Source organism: Engystomops pustulosus, chromosome 8, assembly GCF_040894005.1.
Source record: "Engystomops pustulosus chromosome 8, aEngPut4.maternal, whole genome shotgun sequence".
NCBI lineage: Eukaryota > Metazoa > Chordata > Amphibia > Anura > Leptodactylidae > Engystomops > Engystomops pustulosus.
The window spans coordinates 69,783,495-69,798,890 of record NC_092418.1 but is presented as its reverse complement, the minus strand read 5'-3'; the positions used below and the strand labels follow the sequence as shown (position 1 = coordinate 69,798,890).

At 37.5% G+C, this 15,396-nt stretch overlaps 1 protein-coding gene across 7 annotated transcripts in view; it reads left to right on the top strand.

Moving 5' to 3' along the window:
- The window catches only part of PARD3B (par-3 family cell polarity regulator beta), an 862,331-nt gene that overhangs the window by 348,291 nt on the left and 498,644 nt on the right, over window positions 1-15,396 (top strand). For all 7 annotated transcript variants that reach the window (XM_072121091.1, XM_072121090.1, XM_072121094.1 and 4 more), the window contains one exon: window positions 8,411-8,495. In XM_072121091.1, the coding sequence (XP_071977192.1) occupies window positions 8,411-8,495 (85 nt within the window). The remainder of the gene's footprint in view (window positions 1-8,410; window positions 8,496-15,396) is intronic.

The window sequence follows — 15,396 nt, the reverse complement described above, 5'->3', positions numbered from 1 at the left end:
GCTATGATACTCTTCCCTGTTAGACCAGTTTTGTGCAGTGCAATGATGACTGCACATGTTTTTTTTTTACAGATAACCAGAAGAGAAACAATGATGCCAAGCACCAGCCTCCTTTTAAAGTGTCCAGTGGTGTGATTCTTACTTAATCATGACAGATTGATCTCCAGCCCTGTCCTCATCAACACCCATACCTGTTTTAATGGAGCAATCACTGAAACGATGTTAGCTGCTCCTTTTAAGGCAGGCCTGAAATGAAGTTGGAATGTGTTTCGAGGGAAAAAGTTCATTTTCTAGGCAAATATTGACTTTGCAATTAATTGCTGTTAAGCTGATCACTCTTTATAACATTCTGGAGTATATGCAAATTGCCATTATAAAACCTGATGCAGTATACTTTGTAAAAATTTACATTTGTATCATTCTCAAAACTTATGGCCATGACTATAAGTTTTTGGGGGTCTCTGCCCCCCAAAGCGCAGGACCCCAGGGCTGCCTACAGGCAGTGCCTGTAAGTTGGCAACTATGAAGTCATCTTAAAGGCACAGTCTCAGCCTATGCATAGGCTAACACAGCTAATACTCTGCAATACATCGGCGGCACTCTGAGCCCTTTCTGTGGGCACCCGGGCCTTCGCCCCAGCACACCAGGCAGGATTCTAAGAATCTTCCTGCAGTTCCAAGCAACTTAAAATATGCTGCTTTCATTCATACTTTGATACTTCGCTACTTGGGACTGTAGGAAGAGGGAGAATGTATAGAAAGGGCCAAATTATCTTTGGAGGACTTCCTGCTGGCCCCATGATTCTCAGTGTACAGAGGGACCACTGGAAAGAAGCTGAAATGATGCAAATTTTCCATCTTTCTACTGTGTTGGTGTCCTCAGGAGGCCAATATGATTGAAAGTTATTGAAGAACAGGGAGCAATAAGTTACTGCTTTAATTTTTGGTTGACACCTCGTGATAAATAATTAGGGTTTGGGGCACTCGGCCGCTAAAAGGTAAACATGTACTCCAGAATAATACTGTTGCCAAGTACAACATGTCTCCCAAAAAACATGCCATCAAACAGCTCTGTAGCCAAAAAAGTAACAATGTTATGCCACCTGGAAGAAGGCAACGCAAAAATGATAGATTTTTTCCCCACATTAGAGTTTTAATTGGCAAATTTAGTAAAAGATAAGAAAAAGTACTTAAGTATGGTATCCTCGTAATCGTATAGACCCATAGAATAAAAATAACATAATTATTAGGCTATATGGTGAACACCAAAAGAAAATTCAAAAGTCCAGTACAGAATTGATGCTTTTCTACTCTAAAACTAGTAACGGCCACATGCGGAGGGTCTCTGTACTCAGGAAAAAATGCATAACAATTTTGTAAGATGAGTTTTCTCTTTTTATCATTTGGAAAAGTGTAAATATTTTGGCTAAATAAACATATAACTGACAAAATTTGACCATTCTAAATTTCACCTCCATTTTGATTTAATTCCTATAAAGATCTCAAGGGGTTACCAATCTTCCTAAAAGTTGTTTCTGATAGTTTGAGAGGTGCAGATAGGGGGTTTTCAAATGTTAAAATTTCATTCAAAACAGTAATTATCCCCAAAATAGTAAATTCTAAAAATACGGAAAAGCAATATTTGATTTGGAAGCCAAGTGACATAAAAAAAAATTATTCAGACTTTTAAAGTGTTATGAAAATGTAAAGTAGACATATGGGAAATGTTATTCGGCAATTTATTTAGGTGCTAAATCTATCTGCCTGAAAGCGTGATGATTTTGAATTCCGAAAATGGCAAATTTTTCAAATAATTCATCAATTTTTTTGGTAAATAAACTCAAAACTTATCAGCCAAAATTTACCAGTAACATGAACTACAACATGTGAGAAAAAAAAATTCTCATAATTGCTTTGATAAGTAACAGTGTTCAAAAGCTATAACCATCTAAAGTGATGCATGTCAGAATAAAAAATTGGCTGAGCCTTAAGCTATAAACTGGCTAAGTCCTTAAAGGGTTAAAGGGGTTCTCCAGCAACATACAAGCTATCTCTATCCACAGGATAGGGAATGACTTGCTGATCGGTGGGGGTCTCACTGATGGGACAGTGTACCCGTCGTAGCCCTAGATGAAGAAAGCAGCCGGTCGCATATCCTCTGGCTGCTCCATTGATCTGTATGGCGCTGAATAAACTCATGGTAGCAAAAGGAAGGCTGGGTGGGAGGGGTTTTGAGCTTTTTTTCTCTCTTTAGATGGGTCGCTATAATAAGTGTAGGACATTAGCTTGTATGAACTAATTCACATATAGCAGTGATGGCGAACCTTTTAGGGACTGAGTGCCGAAACTACAAGCAAAAGCCATATATTTTTCCCAAAGTGCCACATGCCAATTTAAAGTGACTCACAGGTTTCAAACGTATTGGTGCCCTCAGGACACCAATACTGGAGAAAACCGAGAAATTTGGATTATTATTGTAGTTTTCCTCTAAAGTCCCCTTAACAGGATGAATAATAGGTCTGCAGAGGGGATGATAATCCACCTCTGTCCACACCTCCTTGATTCAGGTCCTGAATGGTGACATTTGTGCTGGGTGATGGCTTGGGTGCCCAAAGAGAGGGCTCCGAGTGCCACCTCTGGCACCCGTGCCATAGGTTCACCACCACTGACATATAGTCTTCCACGGCCCATATCTGATGAATAGATGGATGGAACAAAAACACAAACAATAAATTGTTCCAGAGCAGGCAATGTGACTGGTATGTCTGTAATCATCTTGCTATTTGGCTATTTTTTTTTATAAAGAGAAAATCTAAGATATGTGGCTGCAGTTTTGATAAAGTGTCTACAAGGGGTCTGACACACACCCCATGTTTGTCGCTGGTTAATGCTGCTGTTCATGTCCCATTTCCCTGCCGTTCTATAAAGACATCTTGCAATTAATTAATATGAGATGCATGGCAGAAAACTACCTATCTGATAGGGTATACTTTTTATATCTTCAGTTTCTGTTGGCACTTTTCTTCACTCTCTGCACTTTCACTCTAGTTCAGCTGAGTGTTAAGTTATTAAGTTATTGACGCCCAAATACAGATATATTGGAACAAACATTATGCTATCAGATCTCTGTGGTGTCTTATCTCCTGATTTTGGTTAACAATAATGAATTAAAATAACATTTTTAAAAAAGATGAGATAACTAGGACGTTGTCTCAACATCAACCATGAGTGATTATGGCCTGAGAAACGCTCTATGCACTGGTGCATTTCCTGAAATGAACTTTATATCACTGGGCTAAACTAAGCTAGTCAGTTAAATCCAGTGGCCAGAGGCACAATCCCAAGTTGCTTGTACCAAACTCACTTGTGGGCAGCCGGTTAAAGACTTGTCCGATCAGTATTCTATAGCAGTAAGGAATGGTAAGCAGGTGAGGAAGGCCATCAAATACAGCAGCCTCCTAGTGTTCCTCAATTGCCTGTCTGAAATAAAGGAACTAATGTAATGAACTTTCTGTACTTACAGGCTTTTTGTTATTTTTATACTGTTACTATTATATTATAAAATACCTGTATATACTCGAGTATAAGCCGACCCAAGTATAAGCCGAGGCCCATAATTTTACCACAAAAACGCGTAAAACCCATCTTTTACTCGAGTATAAGCCGAGTTTGTGTTTTCAACACATTTTTTGTGCTGAAAAACTAGGCTTATACTCGAGTATATATGGTACATTATATTTTAGAAGTGTAAGTAGAGATTGTGACCACTGTTTGTAGCTTAACACTGTCAGCCTTATTCTCTGTCCCCAAATCATCAGCTGATATTACCCTTATTTATTGTTTAGCAGACTGCAGATGATGCAGATTTACATTATTCCACTTTTTAATTTGTAGCTGGTTTTAGTCCTATGACAACCAGATCTATGTGAATTAATAGGGAGGGAGGGTTGGGGATGCCATAGAAGACAGAAAGCCAATAAATCATTTAGATTTCACATCAGCCTTGGTGATTTGAATACCACACTCCACCAAATCGAAGAGCCTTACTTAAACAGTCAACATGTATTTTTCCTCCATGAATCATGGCTCTGCGACTACCATATAAATACAGCTCAAATGCGTTCTCCTAGTGCATGTATAATGAAGCTGAGATTGAATGAAACTCTTCTTAAACAGAAATTAATTTTTATATGGTGTGCTGGATGTTCAATTGTAATTCCATTTGAAAATGAGAATCTATCCCTTTCAGCCCCACCCTCTGCAAAAATCTGTCTTTTTAATGCATGGCATCACTAGATGAACTGAATATCTTTAAGCAATCTATTATCTTTTTATTGGTTTAGACACTAATGGAAGCTTCCATGACAGCTATTTTTTACAAGCTGGATACTTTAATTAGGCCAGTTGCTGATCAGTTGTTGGTATATCGATTGTGACATTTATCCAGAGGGCTAAAAGCTTTTATTTTTATTTTTTTAATAATTTTTGTTGTGTTTTGTGTATTGTTTATTCATTCACAATAGGTTTAGATTTTTTATAATCCCTTTAGTACAGAATTAATAAGGGTCTATTTACTTGTTGTAAAGTATAGTAAATGTGTAAGTAAAAATCATAAATATATGGTGTTAAACAAAAGAAGCTTTATAAATTGTGTTTTTGTTTGGTATCCAGTGCAGACTGAATTTTAAGAAGCTGTTTTACTGTAAGACAACAAGTAGTACAAAAAAATGTCCTGATCACATACACGCAAAGTAGATGCTGAGTTCTTCTGGCCAAAACTTGTATAAGGTTATGTTAAACATTGGTTCCGTTAAAAGTCTCCACATAATCTGTCAAAAATGAAAGGTTCTGCATGCAATACACCAGACACTATAAGGGAAACCCAAAATACCCCATTATAGTCATTAGGATCCTTCATGACTAGTTTGCATCAATCATAGGAGTGATTTGTCCACATTGGGATTTAAACTGTTCTGTTTCTTATAATGGAGCAGAAAAATGTAAATCACTACCGTGATGTGAACATGGCTTAAAAACATTGCTGCAATCCTGCAAATAGCGTTGTGCATGTGAGAGCAGTGCATGATCCACGTTGTGATGAATGCCTACAGCAACCAATAATAATAAGGTAATAACTTTTTCATCCATTTGAGTGGAGATCCATGCATGCATGTTTGATGCCATTGTATCTAATATCTGTGGGATTGATGAAGATAACCAAATACAGAACAATGCTTGGCTTTCTTTAGTTAGCACCATGGACCTTGAATGAGGCAGCTGTGCATATACGTCACCACTTACATATACACATATACTCACACCATCCAAACAATGGCCATCGGCGCACAGTAGGTTATGTAGGAGGTGATGCTTGTTTCTGGAAATACCCTTTCTTATTGATTCCCTGGTAAGGTAAAAGGGGCTCTGCATTGACATTGTTTTGAGGTTACCTACTGTACGTACAGCAAAAAAGAGCCTAGACTTGCTTTATTTCCATTTATGGGTGCTTTTAATTCTAGTTACTAAAATATCTGCTGTATGCTGTCTTCTGACAAACTTTAATAAAGGTGACTCATTTCTTACTTGTTTTGGCAAGAAATGTTTTCTTTTTTCCATTAAGACTTTGATTTGCAGTTTTATAACAAGTAAGGTTCCATTGTTCAACCCTTTCATAAAATCTTCACTCAAAGGGAAAAGAATGTTTAGACTGGAGCCAAAATGGAGATTTTCTTGTATGTTTTTAAAAAAACCTTCGTTTTTACCTAAAACAAGGCTATGTTATTTCTGGCTGTCAGTGATAATGAGTACCACAATAAAGCCACATTCCTGCACTCTGCTAAGCTCTCTATATATTTACTCTACTGGTATTACTCTCTCCAGTGAGATACACAGTGGAAGATCTACAATGCTTCATTGTACATGCAGCTGCTGCGCATTACACAAGAAATACAATTAACCCTATAGAAGAACAGGACTGTACCTGATGTATAGTGGAAACTGGTTGGCATGTGCAACTAGTTTACTCTGCTGTTCTGTGACCTTTTTAATGAAACCCGCATATCTCTTCATATGGATGTACACATGTAATGGACTGGGGTGTAACATACTAATATGGAATGTAAAATATTTCAACTAATGGGACATATAAACTTTTTACATTGATGAGATATAGGGGCACATTTACTTAACCAGTCCCTGTGCGGTCCCCGATCCGGACTGTCCGGCGAGGATGAACTCTGCCGCGATTCATGAAGATCATGCGCCCGATTTCCTGCATGTGTTGCTTCCCCGATCAGGTCCGCCGGAGTTCACTTTCTTCTTCCTGGTGTATGGAAGTGCTTGGCTTGCGACATAAATTTAAATGTTAAATCTTGTGCGTAATCCGAATCCGTTGGATTGTCCGACGGCCCGCCCTCCGATTTGTGTTGCGTGAAAGCCGGTGCGATTGCAACACAAACTGATCGTGTGCATCACAATCCCTGGTGCGATCCTCGAAAAGTTGGGAAAACCGAGGAAAATACTGCCACTGCACCCTTACTAAATAAGCCCCATAGTACTTAAGCATTAAATACCTTATCTTCATATTGCTGAAGTTAGGGACTCGGCAAACAGCCTACCATATTCATAATATAGAAGTACTCCATGATTAATATACTACCACAAAAAACGGAGTTACAACGTTCTTTTGTAAAAGAAATAAATATCAACCTCTATTTATTACACAAGACAACACATAGTTGTATTATCATAAAATCATTGGTGTATTTTTTACAGAGGAAATCCAAACGAATAGTCCGATGAGACAAAAACCATATGACTGCATTGCACGGTATATTACTCAATTGTATGGTTCACACATCAAATTGTTTACTATCATTACCACTGTCATGCTTGTCAAAAGTGAGCATGGAGTATGCCCCAAATTATGAGATTCACAAATAACAGACAAGTGTCCTACCCATTTTATGCCGTCTATGGCTGCCTCTCAGACTCCCCAACACGTGTTTCACCCACGTAAATTTAGTGTATATGGAGGTGGAAATACACGTAATGTATGGAGTCTTGCACTATATCTTCATGTTTTAGAAGATGTTTAATATAGGATATAAGAGGTTTAATGTCTACCCCATGTATGTATCTGATCACATGAAATCACAGCACTGTGATTTCATGTGATTAAATGCATACATGGGGTAGACATTGCAAATGATGTAACAGAGCTCCCTCTCAATGTTCAATACAGCAGCATGTCCTAGCAGTGAGAACTGTCAATCAGGACTAAGGAGGCGCATTAAAATGTAATGTGCAGGACTAACTTCATGTTATTGGAATCACATCAGGCAGTTTGAATATAAATGAACTATTTAGGGATAAGGCCAATGCTTTTCACAGATTTAATAAAGTATTTATTTTGGGTGGGTAAATTTAAATGACAGGTTCTCTTTAAACTTATTAACATATTAAACAATGCTATTTTTACATGTGGGGTGATTTGCCTCTTAATATTTTTGGTGCAATTTACTCCAGTTTATTCAGACCAACATTTTACATGAACCCTAAACCATACATTTGTTATATTTGCTGCTCATACCCATGCAGCACAGCACTGTTAAAGTCAGAATTTACTACAAAGCCTAATCATTTTGTTCATGATGCCTCTATGTGATGATCTAGGATTAAACTCTGTGTTGTTCCAAGAACTTATTAAACAGTAGATAACAAACATCTTTATTTCATCCTTTGGCAGCAACCAAGTATTGTGTTTTATTGATCTCATCTATGATGTCAGAACAACTCTTTTACAGTGGGTATATAAGGATTTCTGAGGATTTCTGTGTAGCATAATGATATCAATTCTTAGCATCTTGTGTTTATAATTGAGAAAATCTGCATAAAAAACTACCAAGCACAAGAGTTGGAAAGTGGATATTTTGCATGGCCCTGAGGCTGCTCTACTTTGAGAGAACATATTGAATTTAGATCTGTGGAAGCGGGAGCTCAAGCTGCTTTGGACAACTGGTATTGGTTGTGTTTTGAAGCTGATGCTGTAGGCTCTTCTTCCAGATGGAGATTGGATTTTGATGTGCAAGACAACCAGTTATACGCATATAAATGCAGAATTCTCAAATCATTGGCTAATGGAGGAATGTGGAAGAGAACAGAAAAAAATATATTGGACATTTATATGATTCGGATAGTATACATGTATTCCAGTTTATAAATTTGTAAAGTGCTATAGAACGTTCAGCATTGGAAGCAGATGAACTGCAGCTAGGCTCCACGTGTTAATTCTACTCAATCAATTCCCAAAATTACAGTTCCCCTTTTACTATTTGTTTGTTCCATTTAAACATGATCCTGTTTGGATTATAAAAATGATATTAATTACGTTTTTATGTGATTTATTTTAGGAGCGTTCAGAGTCAGAACTTGCATTAAAAAATAACCTAGAGAATTACACTATAGAACACAATGGCCTGCAAGACAAGATCAAAGGTACTGTTGATATCAAATTTCATTTTTTTCTGTATGTATGTAGATTTATCTATAATTCTCATTTGTTTCTTTGCACAAAATTATTAAAAATATTTAACCCCTTACAGACATTGGGCATAGTAGTATGTCACGGTGGGCTGTGACTTGTCAATACGAGACATTCTACTTCTTCCAGCTTTTTGCACCAGCTCCAGAAGCTGGCACCAAAAGCTGCGGGTGTCAGCTGTATGTTACAGCTGACACCCGCTTCTAGCACCCGCGATCGAAAATTACTGAAGAATCTGAATTAAGAACCCCCAAGCTGCTTACCGGGTGGTCTGCTGCTCTGATGGCAGCCCCACGGTCTTCCAGTGCTCAACTTCCTCCAGGATCTGGGTCCTGCCTTAAGGTAGGACGCAGCATGCTCAGTGTGTTAGATAACACAGTGAAATTCACAGTGTCAAACACTTGATAATAAAGTACAAATAAATGGGATGCATATAATGCTAGATTGATTTCCTGAAATGTTACTACATGGTTAAGCTACTCTGGGTGCTATCATACTTATACTATTACACTAAGAACTCTCAATATATGTGACAACTGTAATTGTTGTTATTTGTTTATTCTGTTCTGCTGATGCGGACTCTGCGTTTTTTGGTGTTTGTATCTAAAATTTCTGTTCTATAAAACAAAATAAAGAGCGGAATAAAAAAAATAATAAAGTACATAAAACACAAAAAAACCCACATATTTTGGTATTGTCACATTCGCAGCAATCTGTACAATAAAATATTAGCGTGCAACCACATATATAAAACACAAAATCATCAGCAGACCGTGAAAAGGTGAGAGAATACTGCAGTTCTATTGGCCTTAATGAATATACCAGGACATCCTCTAAGACATTCTTCCAAAATATTTTATTAACTATAAACCATTTCTTCCAGAGACCTTGTCCTCATCTAAACAGAATGTTTATACTAATTGCCCTTGTGTTAGCTCTGTATAAATCACAACCTGGCCTTCAAGCAGAGAAGCTGCAGAGAGGTTCGAGGGACACAATAATTTCTAAGCAGTTCTGACAAAAATGAAGTTCTTCAGCCATGACATGGCTTTACACAGGTCAGCAGCACCCCCAGCTAAGATTAAAATGTCCGCTTGCTCCAAAATGGCATCTTGTAGAGGAATATATCTCTCACAGCCCTTAACCCCTAACCGATGCGTTAGGTTGGCTGTGGGTGAATGGATAGGGCTCACAGGCTTATCCCCTCTCCATAGCCGGTAGGTCCCGGCGGCTCCTCTTCTTTCTTCTCTCGCTGGCACAGTCGCGACCATGCACCCTGCCGGCGGGCGCACACTATGATGCGGCGGCTGTATACTATATGGGGGCTGGCTGTATACTACATGGGGGCTGTCTGTATACTACATGGGGGCTGTCTGTATACTACATGGGGGCTGTCTGTATACTACATGGGGGCTGTCTGTGTACTACATGAGGGCTGTCTGTGTACTACATGGGGGCTGTCTGTGTACTACATGGGGGCTGTCTGTGTACTACATGGGGGCTGTCTGTGTACTACATGAGGGCTGTCTGTGTACTACATGGGGGCTGTCTGTGTACTACATGGGGGCTGTCTGTGTACTACATGGGGGCTGTCTGTGTACTACATGGGGGCTGTCTGTGTACTACATGGGGGCTGTCTGTGTACTACATGGGGGCTGTCTGTACTACATGGGGGCTGTCTGTACTACATGGGGGCTGTCTGTATACTACATGGGGGCTGTCTGTATACTACATGGGGGCTGGCTGTATACTATATGGGCTGGCTGTATACTATATGGGCTGGCTGTATACTACATGGAGGCTGGCTGTAAAAGTTAATATCATTTTATAATAAACAACTCTTTTTGCAAAAAATAAGCCCTAAACTAGACCTGTCAACAGAAAAATACTAAAGTTATGGCCCTAAAAGGTCGTTGATAGTAAAAACGATGCGATTTTCTCTAATATTGGTTTTACTCAGTATAATTGAACAATGTTAAGAAAAACTATATAAATGATGTATCACCGTAATCGTAGTGAACCACAGAATAAAGATAAAACATTATTTTTAAAATATGGTGAGCAGGGGAAACAAGTGCTAAAGATCCAAAATAAAATTGGATAATTTTGTTTGTATCCCACTTGAAAGGGGAAGACTCCCAGGGACACAAACTACTTATTGGTATGTGTATAAAAGCTTTTTACCTTTAACATATATGTAATGTTTACAACTCTTAAATTGCATAGCATTCAGAGGTTTGGGTACACTTGTTTACATGCATTTTGCACTTTATGAGCCTTTTTGTACTTTACTGACCTTTGCTGCCATCTGTAGATATCTGTAAAGCTTATGATATGATGCAGCTACATTGAGAAGATTCAAACCTGTTGGCTCATTCAGTTATTAATGTGTATGTTATGTTTCTGTGAGCAGCGATTTTTGTTGTGGTCAGTCATCAAGTCCTCATCGTTGTAATTTTTAAATGAACATGTTAATAAAGATTATGGGTGGGGCACATTTACTTACCCGGTCCGAAGAAGATCCCAAAGATATAAGATTCACTTACATCGTGCACCCGACTTCAGGTCTGCTCGAGTTCACCATCTTCCTCCCGGTGCATGTAAGAGTTTGGCTTGCAACACAATTTTTAAGTTAAATCCCGCAGTTTGTCCGAATCTGTTGGATCGTCTGACGCCCCTCCCCCCCCCAATTTGTGTTGGCTGAAAGCTGGCACGATTGCGACAAAATCCGATCGCGTGCTACACAATACCCTTTTAAATGTGGCGCAAATTGGAAATCGTCGGAATAACCAACGTTTGTGTGGTCCGCAAACCCTTAGTGAATGAGCCCCTATATGTTTTATGTGAAAAGGAGAGAGGTTTTTTTCCTTATTTTCTCATATTTGGTTGTATTTTTGTTTTGTTTTTTTTTACTACATAGTTATTCATATGTCATATGTTGTGTCTTAGTTTTGGTTATTTCCCCTTTGAAATAGTTAATAAAATCTCATGAATAAGCTATAGAACCCCCAAATTAATTATCTATACATTGTATCTCACCTTGCAAATAATAAGAATCATATGTTCACATTACCAAAAAAAAAATGTATATCCTTTACAATGTGACAATACAAGTCTGCTCTGAATGGCGCTACTTTGATCCTATGCCGGCCGATTATCACCACATATTTTTATGTTTTAAGTTTATATAGTGGGGTAATTTATGGGGTTTTACTATTATTTAGGCCTTTCAAAGTCACTTCAAAGCTTTGTTGTCCCTCAAAATGTGAGTTTTGGAGATTTTCATGAAAATGTGAAAAATCGCACCTAAAGTTCTAAGCCTCATAACAAAAGGAGAGGATAGATAAAATATCATTCTAACATAAAGCAAACATTCCGGGAATGTTAGTTATCTAGCTTTTGGGGTAGTTTTACTTCCTGTCTGGAGTGCGGAACATTTCAAACTTTGAAAAATGAAGATTTTTTTCCAAAATTCTGTCAAATTTTAATTTTTTTCCAGAATGAACCGCAAAACATATCACTTAAATTTTACCATTATGATAAAGTACAATGTGTCTCGAGAAAACGATCTCAAAATCACCTGGATATGTTAAAGCGTTCCGAAGTTATAACCAATTATCGTGAGACATGTCAGATTTGAAAAATCCAGTCTGGTCATTGAGCTGAAAACAAGTGTCGGTGATAAGGGGGTTAAAGGAAGTTATATGTTTTGGGGCATGGAAGCGCTAATGGTTAATCCCCCCCCAACCAGAAAAAAATAAAGTAGCAGAACATAAAAGGATCTATTTGAAAAATGGTAATGATAAAAGTATGAACAATCAAATACACTTGGAGTTTATTTTTATTCTCAAAAGTTCTTCCTCAAAATCACTAAGTGAATACAGGCGGTCCCCTACTTAAGAACACTCGACTTACATACGACCCCTAGTTACAAACGGACCTCTGAATATTTGTAATTTATTGTACTTTAGTCCTAGGCTACAATAAACAGTTATAACAGTTATCACAGGTGTCTGTAATTAAGATTTATTATTAATCCTGATTCTTATGACAACCCAACATTTTTAAAATCAGACCAAAAAAGTTCTGGCTGTGATTACAATGATAAAATATACAGTTCTGACTTACATACAAATTCAACTTAAGAACAAACCTATAGACCCTATCTTGTATGTAACCCGGGGACTGCCTGTATACCCAAAAGAGTTCTATGATTGTTCACACATTTTATCAGTAATAACAATTCACTTTCGCCTCCATGTCTCGTTGAATAACTTTCACTTTGTGTACCAATAAAACTGCTACCTGAGTTGGTTCATACCATCTGCTGTCAATTTACTGCCAATAGTTAATAGAAACTTATATCCACTGTGCAGAGGTTATCACTTTAGTATATAACCTACACCGCCATCTCATTTATGAATATGAAATACCTTTCCCATAATTTAGCTGTTGGGAATAATAATATATGTTTTGCTGCAACATAAGACCTATTTTTTTCTCCTTTGTGCAGAATGATAATTGTAAATGTAACATATGGTATTCAGCCGTCCTGCAGTTATGTATCTTGGTGACATTTCTGTTCAACTAGGTCGACCCTTGAAAGTTACTGTTAACTTCTTCTTACTTTTCCAATAACTTATAAACTGTTTATGTGCTGACATGTATGTGTATGGGCAATCCTCCATAAACAACACTATGAAATATCATTGTTTGCATCTATTTTTGACCATCTGCCATCAAAAAGCTAGCCCCATGTATTGCTAAAGGTCATACTGAAAGCACATGCCTTCATAATCTGGAAAACTGTATCCTGTGATTAAATGCAAACACTGCCTCATTGGTAACTCTTTACAAGCCGGGACATATGGATCCTTGCATCATGACTGGTTAGAGAACCGCAGAGCAATTATCTGGCTCGTGTAACATTTATTTCAAACTTGCCTAAGGTAAACCTCATGAGCGTAATTTGCTGTGTAGATGCTTCGAACAAGAAGCCATATGACAAGTTCAAAGATATCTTGCCCTTGTGTTGTTGTTACATTTATAGTAATCTCTGATCTGGGATTTCACTTAGTGATTTGCATTTTTTGGGCTTGAATAAACATGTGATTTATGTAACACAGAAGGCATTTAAATATCCATTTTCAACACAACATAGAAAGGAGACTTTGGGTAAAGACCGGTAGATTGTTGCTCTTAGGTTCTATGAAGTCCACTATTTTCTTGCATTATTTAAAAGGGACTACATGTTTTTACTGAGGTGAAACTAAGAAATCCCAGAATGTTATAGTAACATACCAATCTTCTTTTCAACAAGGGAGGAGAAACGTGAGAAGGTAACCAAGCACTAGCCTTATGTTATAGATACGATATTTCGGCTGTAACCAGTGAACCGCTACCAGTAGGTGGGAGACTATATGCAGGCAGCTCTTTCAGGGTTTTTGCTCAGTAACATCACACGGCCGGATGCTAGTTTGCCATTAATACATGTCTCAATGGCTATACTTTGACTAGAAACTAACTACGACACGTACAGGCCCATAAGAGGTCTGTGACAAGTAGTCATTAAATTAAAATTTCTGTGGATGACTTATTTGATGAAAAACCCTAGATGGGAGCTTTGTTTTATTCTCTGGATCAAACACCGTTGACATTTTCTGTGTATTTTCTATTCTGCCAACGTTTTTCATTGTTGGATTTTCTATACCTTACCACCGGGGCAGCTTTTAGAGCAGAAGCACTTACTGTGACGATGTTCAACAAAGATAGTGGAAGTTATCACTCCCTTTTTCAGGGAAAGTGCATTTAAAAAAAAAAAGTTCCTTCTTCCTTGATGTTTTATTGAAGTAGTTCAGGCACAGTATCCTAAGTGCTGGTATGACTCCATGTCAGTGAGGCTGCCTCTTTTGTAATGTCTAGGTTAATGTAATGGAATCCTTTGTTGAGTGTCTCAGGGCTACACTGTCAGTATTTGTACGATTTGGAAGAATGATTTTTTTTTTTATGTCCCAATTTTGTGTTTAACTAAACATCCTTAATGTGATACTTGTGTTTTGCTTCCTTTTCAGAAGCCAGTAATGGACTTTTTTAATTTATTTTTTTAAAGTTTACTAGACATGTGACTTGTTTTTGTTGATATTTCCATTTAAGTACAGTGGGAAGTGGTATATGTTTTATTTCCACACAGATTTTTTTGTGCAAATGTTAAGTAACTACTGATACTTGTAATGCCATGGTTTTGATAGAGTCTAAGGAAGCTTTATGCTTTTCCTCATGTCAAATGTTATTTGTTACATGATGTAGGTATAAAAAAATACATGCCATGATTTAACACCTTCAGGACATGACCTAAAATGATCTTCAGGACCCAGCCCTTTTTTTTTCCCTGCTCAAATTCAAAAAGACATATTTTTTTGAACAACAGGGGCATATAAAGGCTTGTTTTTTGTGGTAAGGTTTGTATTTTTCAGTGGGTTGATTTTTATGGGAAAATAGCATAATGATTTAATAAATTGAATAACACTTTCCAGCAGCAAAACAGACTAAAACAGCAGTTTTTCCACTTGTTTTTTCATTTAAACTTTTACATAATTCCCCGTTGAGTATAATAGTGATGATAAAACTATTCTGTAGGTTAGTATGATAAATGAGACACCAAACATGTACAGGTTTTCATGTTTTATTACTTTAGCAAGTAAAAACTTTTTTTTTAAAGAAATCCACATTTACCAATGTGTCGACATATTCGAGCTATTTTGTTTTTATTCCTGGATCAAAGAGGATTATCAGCACTTGTTTATTGCGGAAAAAAAAAGTTATTGGTTTGATTGGTACTATTATAGAGTACATCTG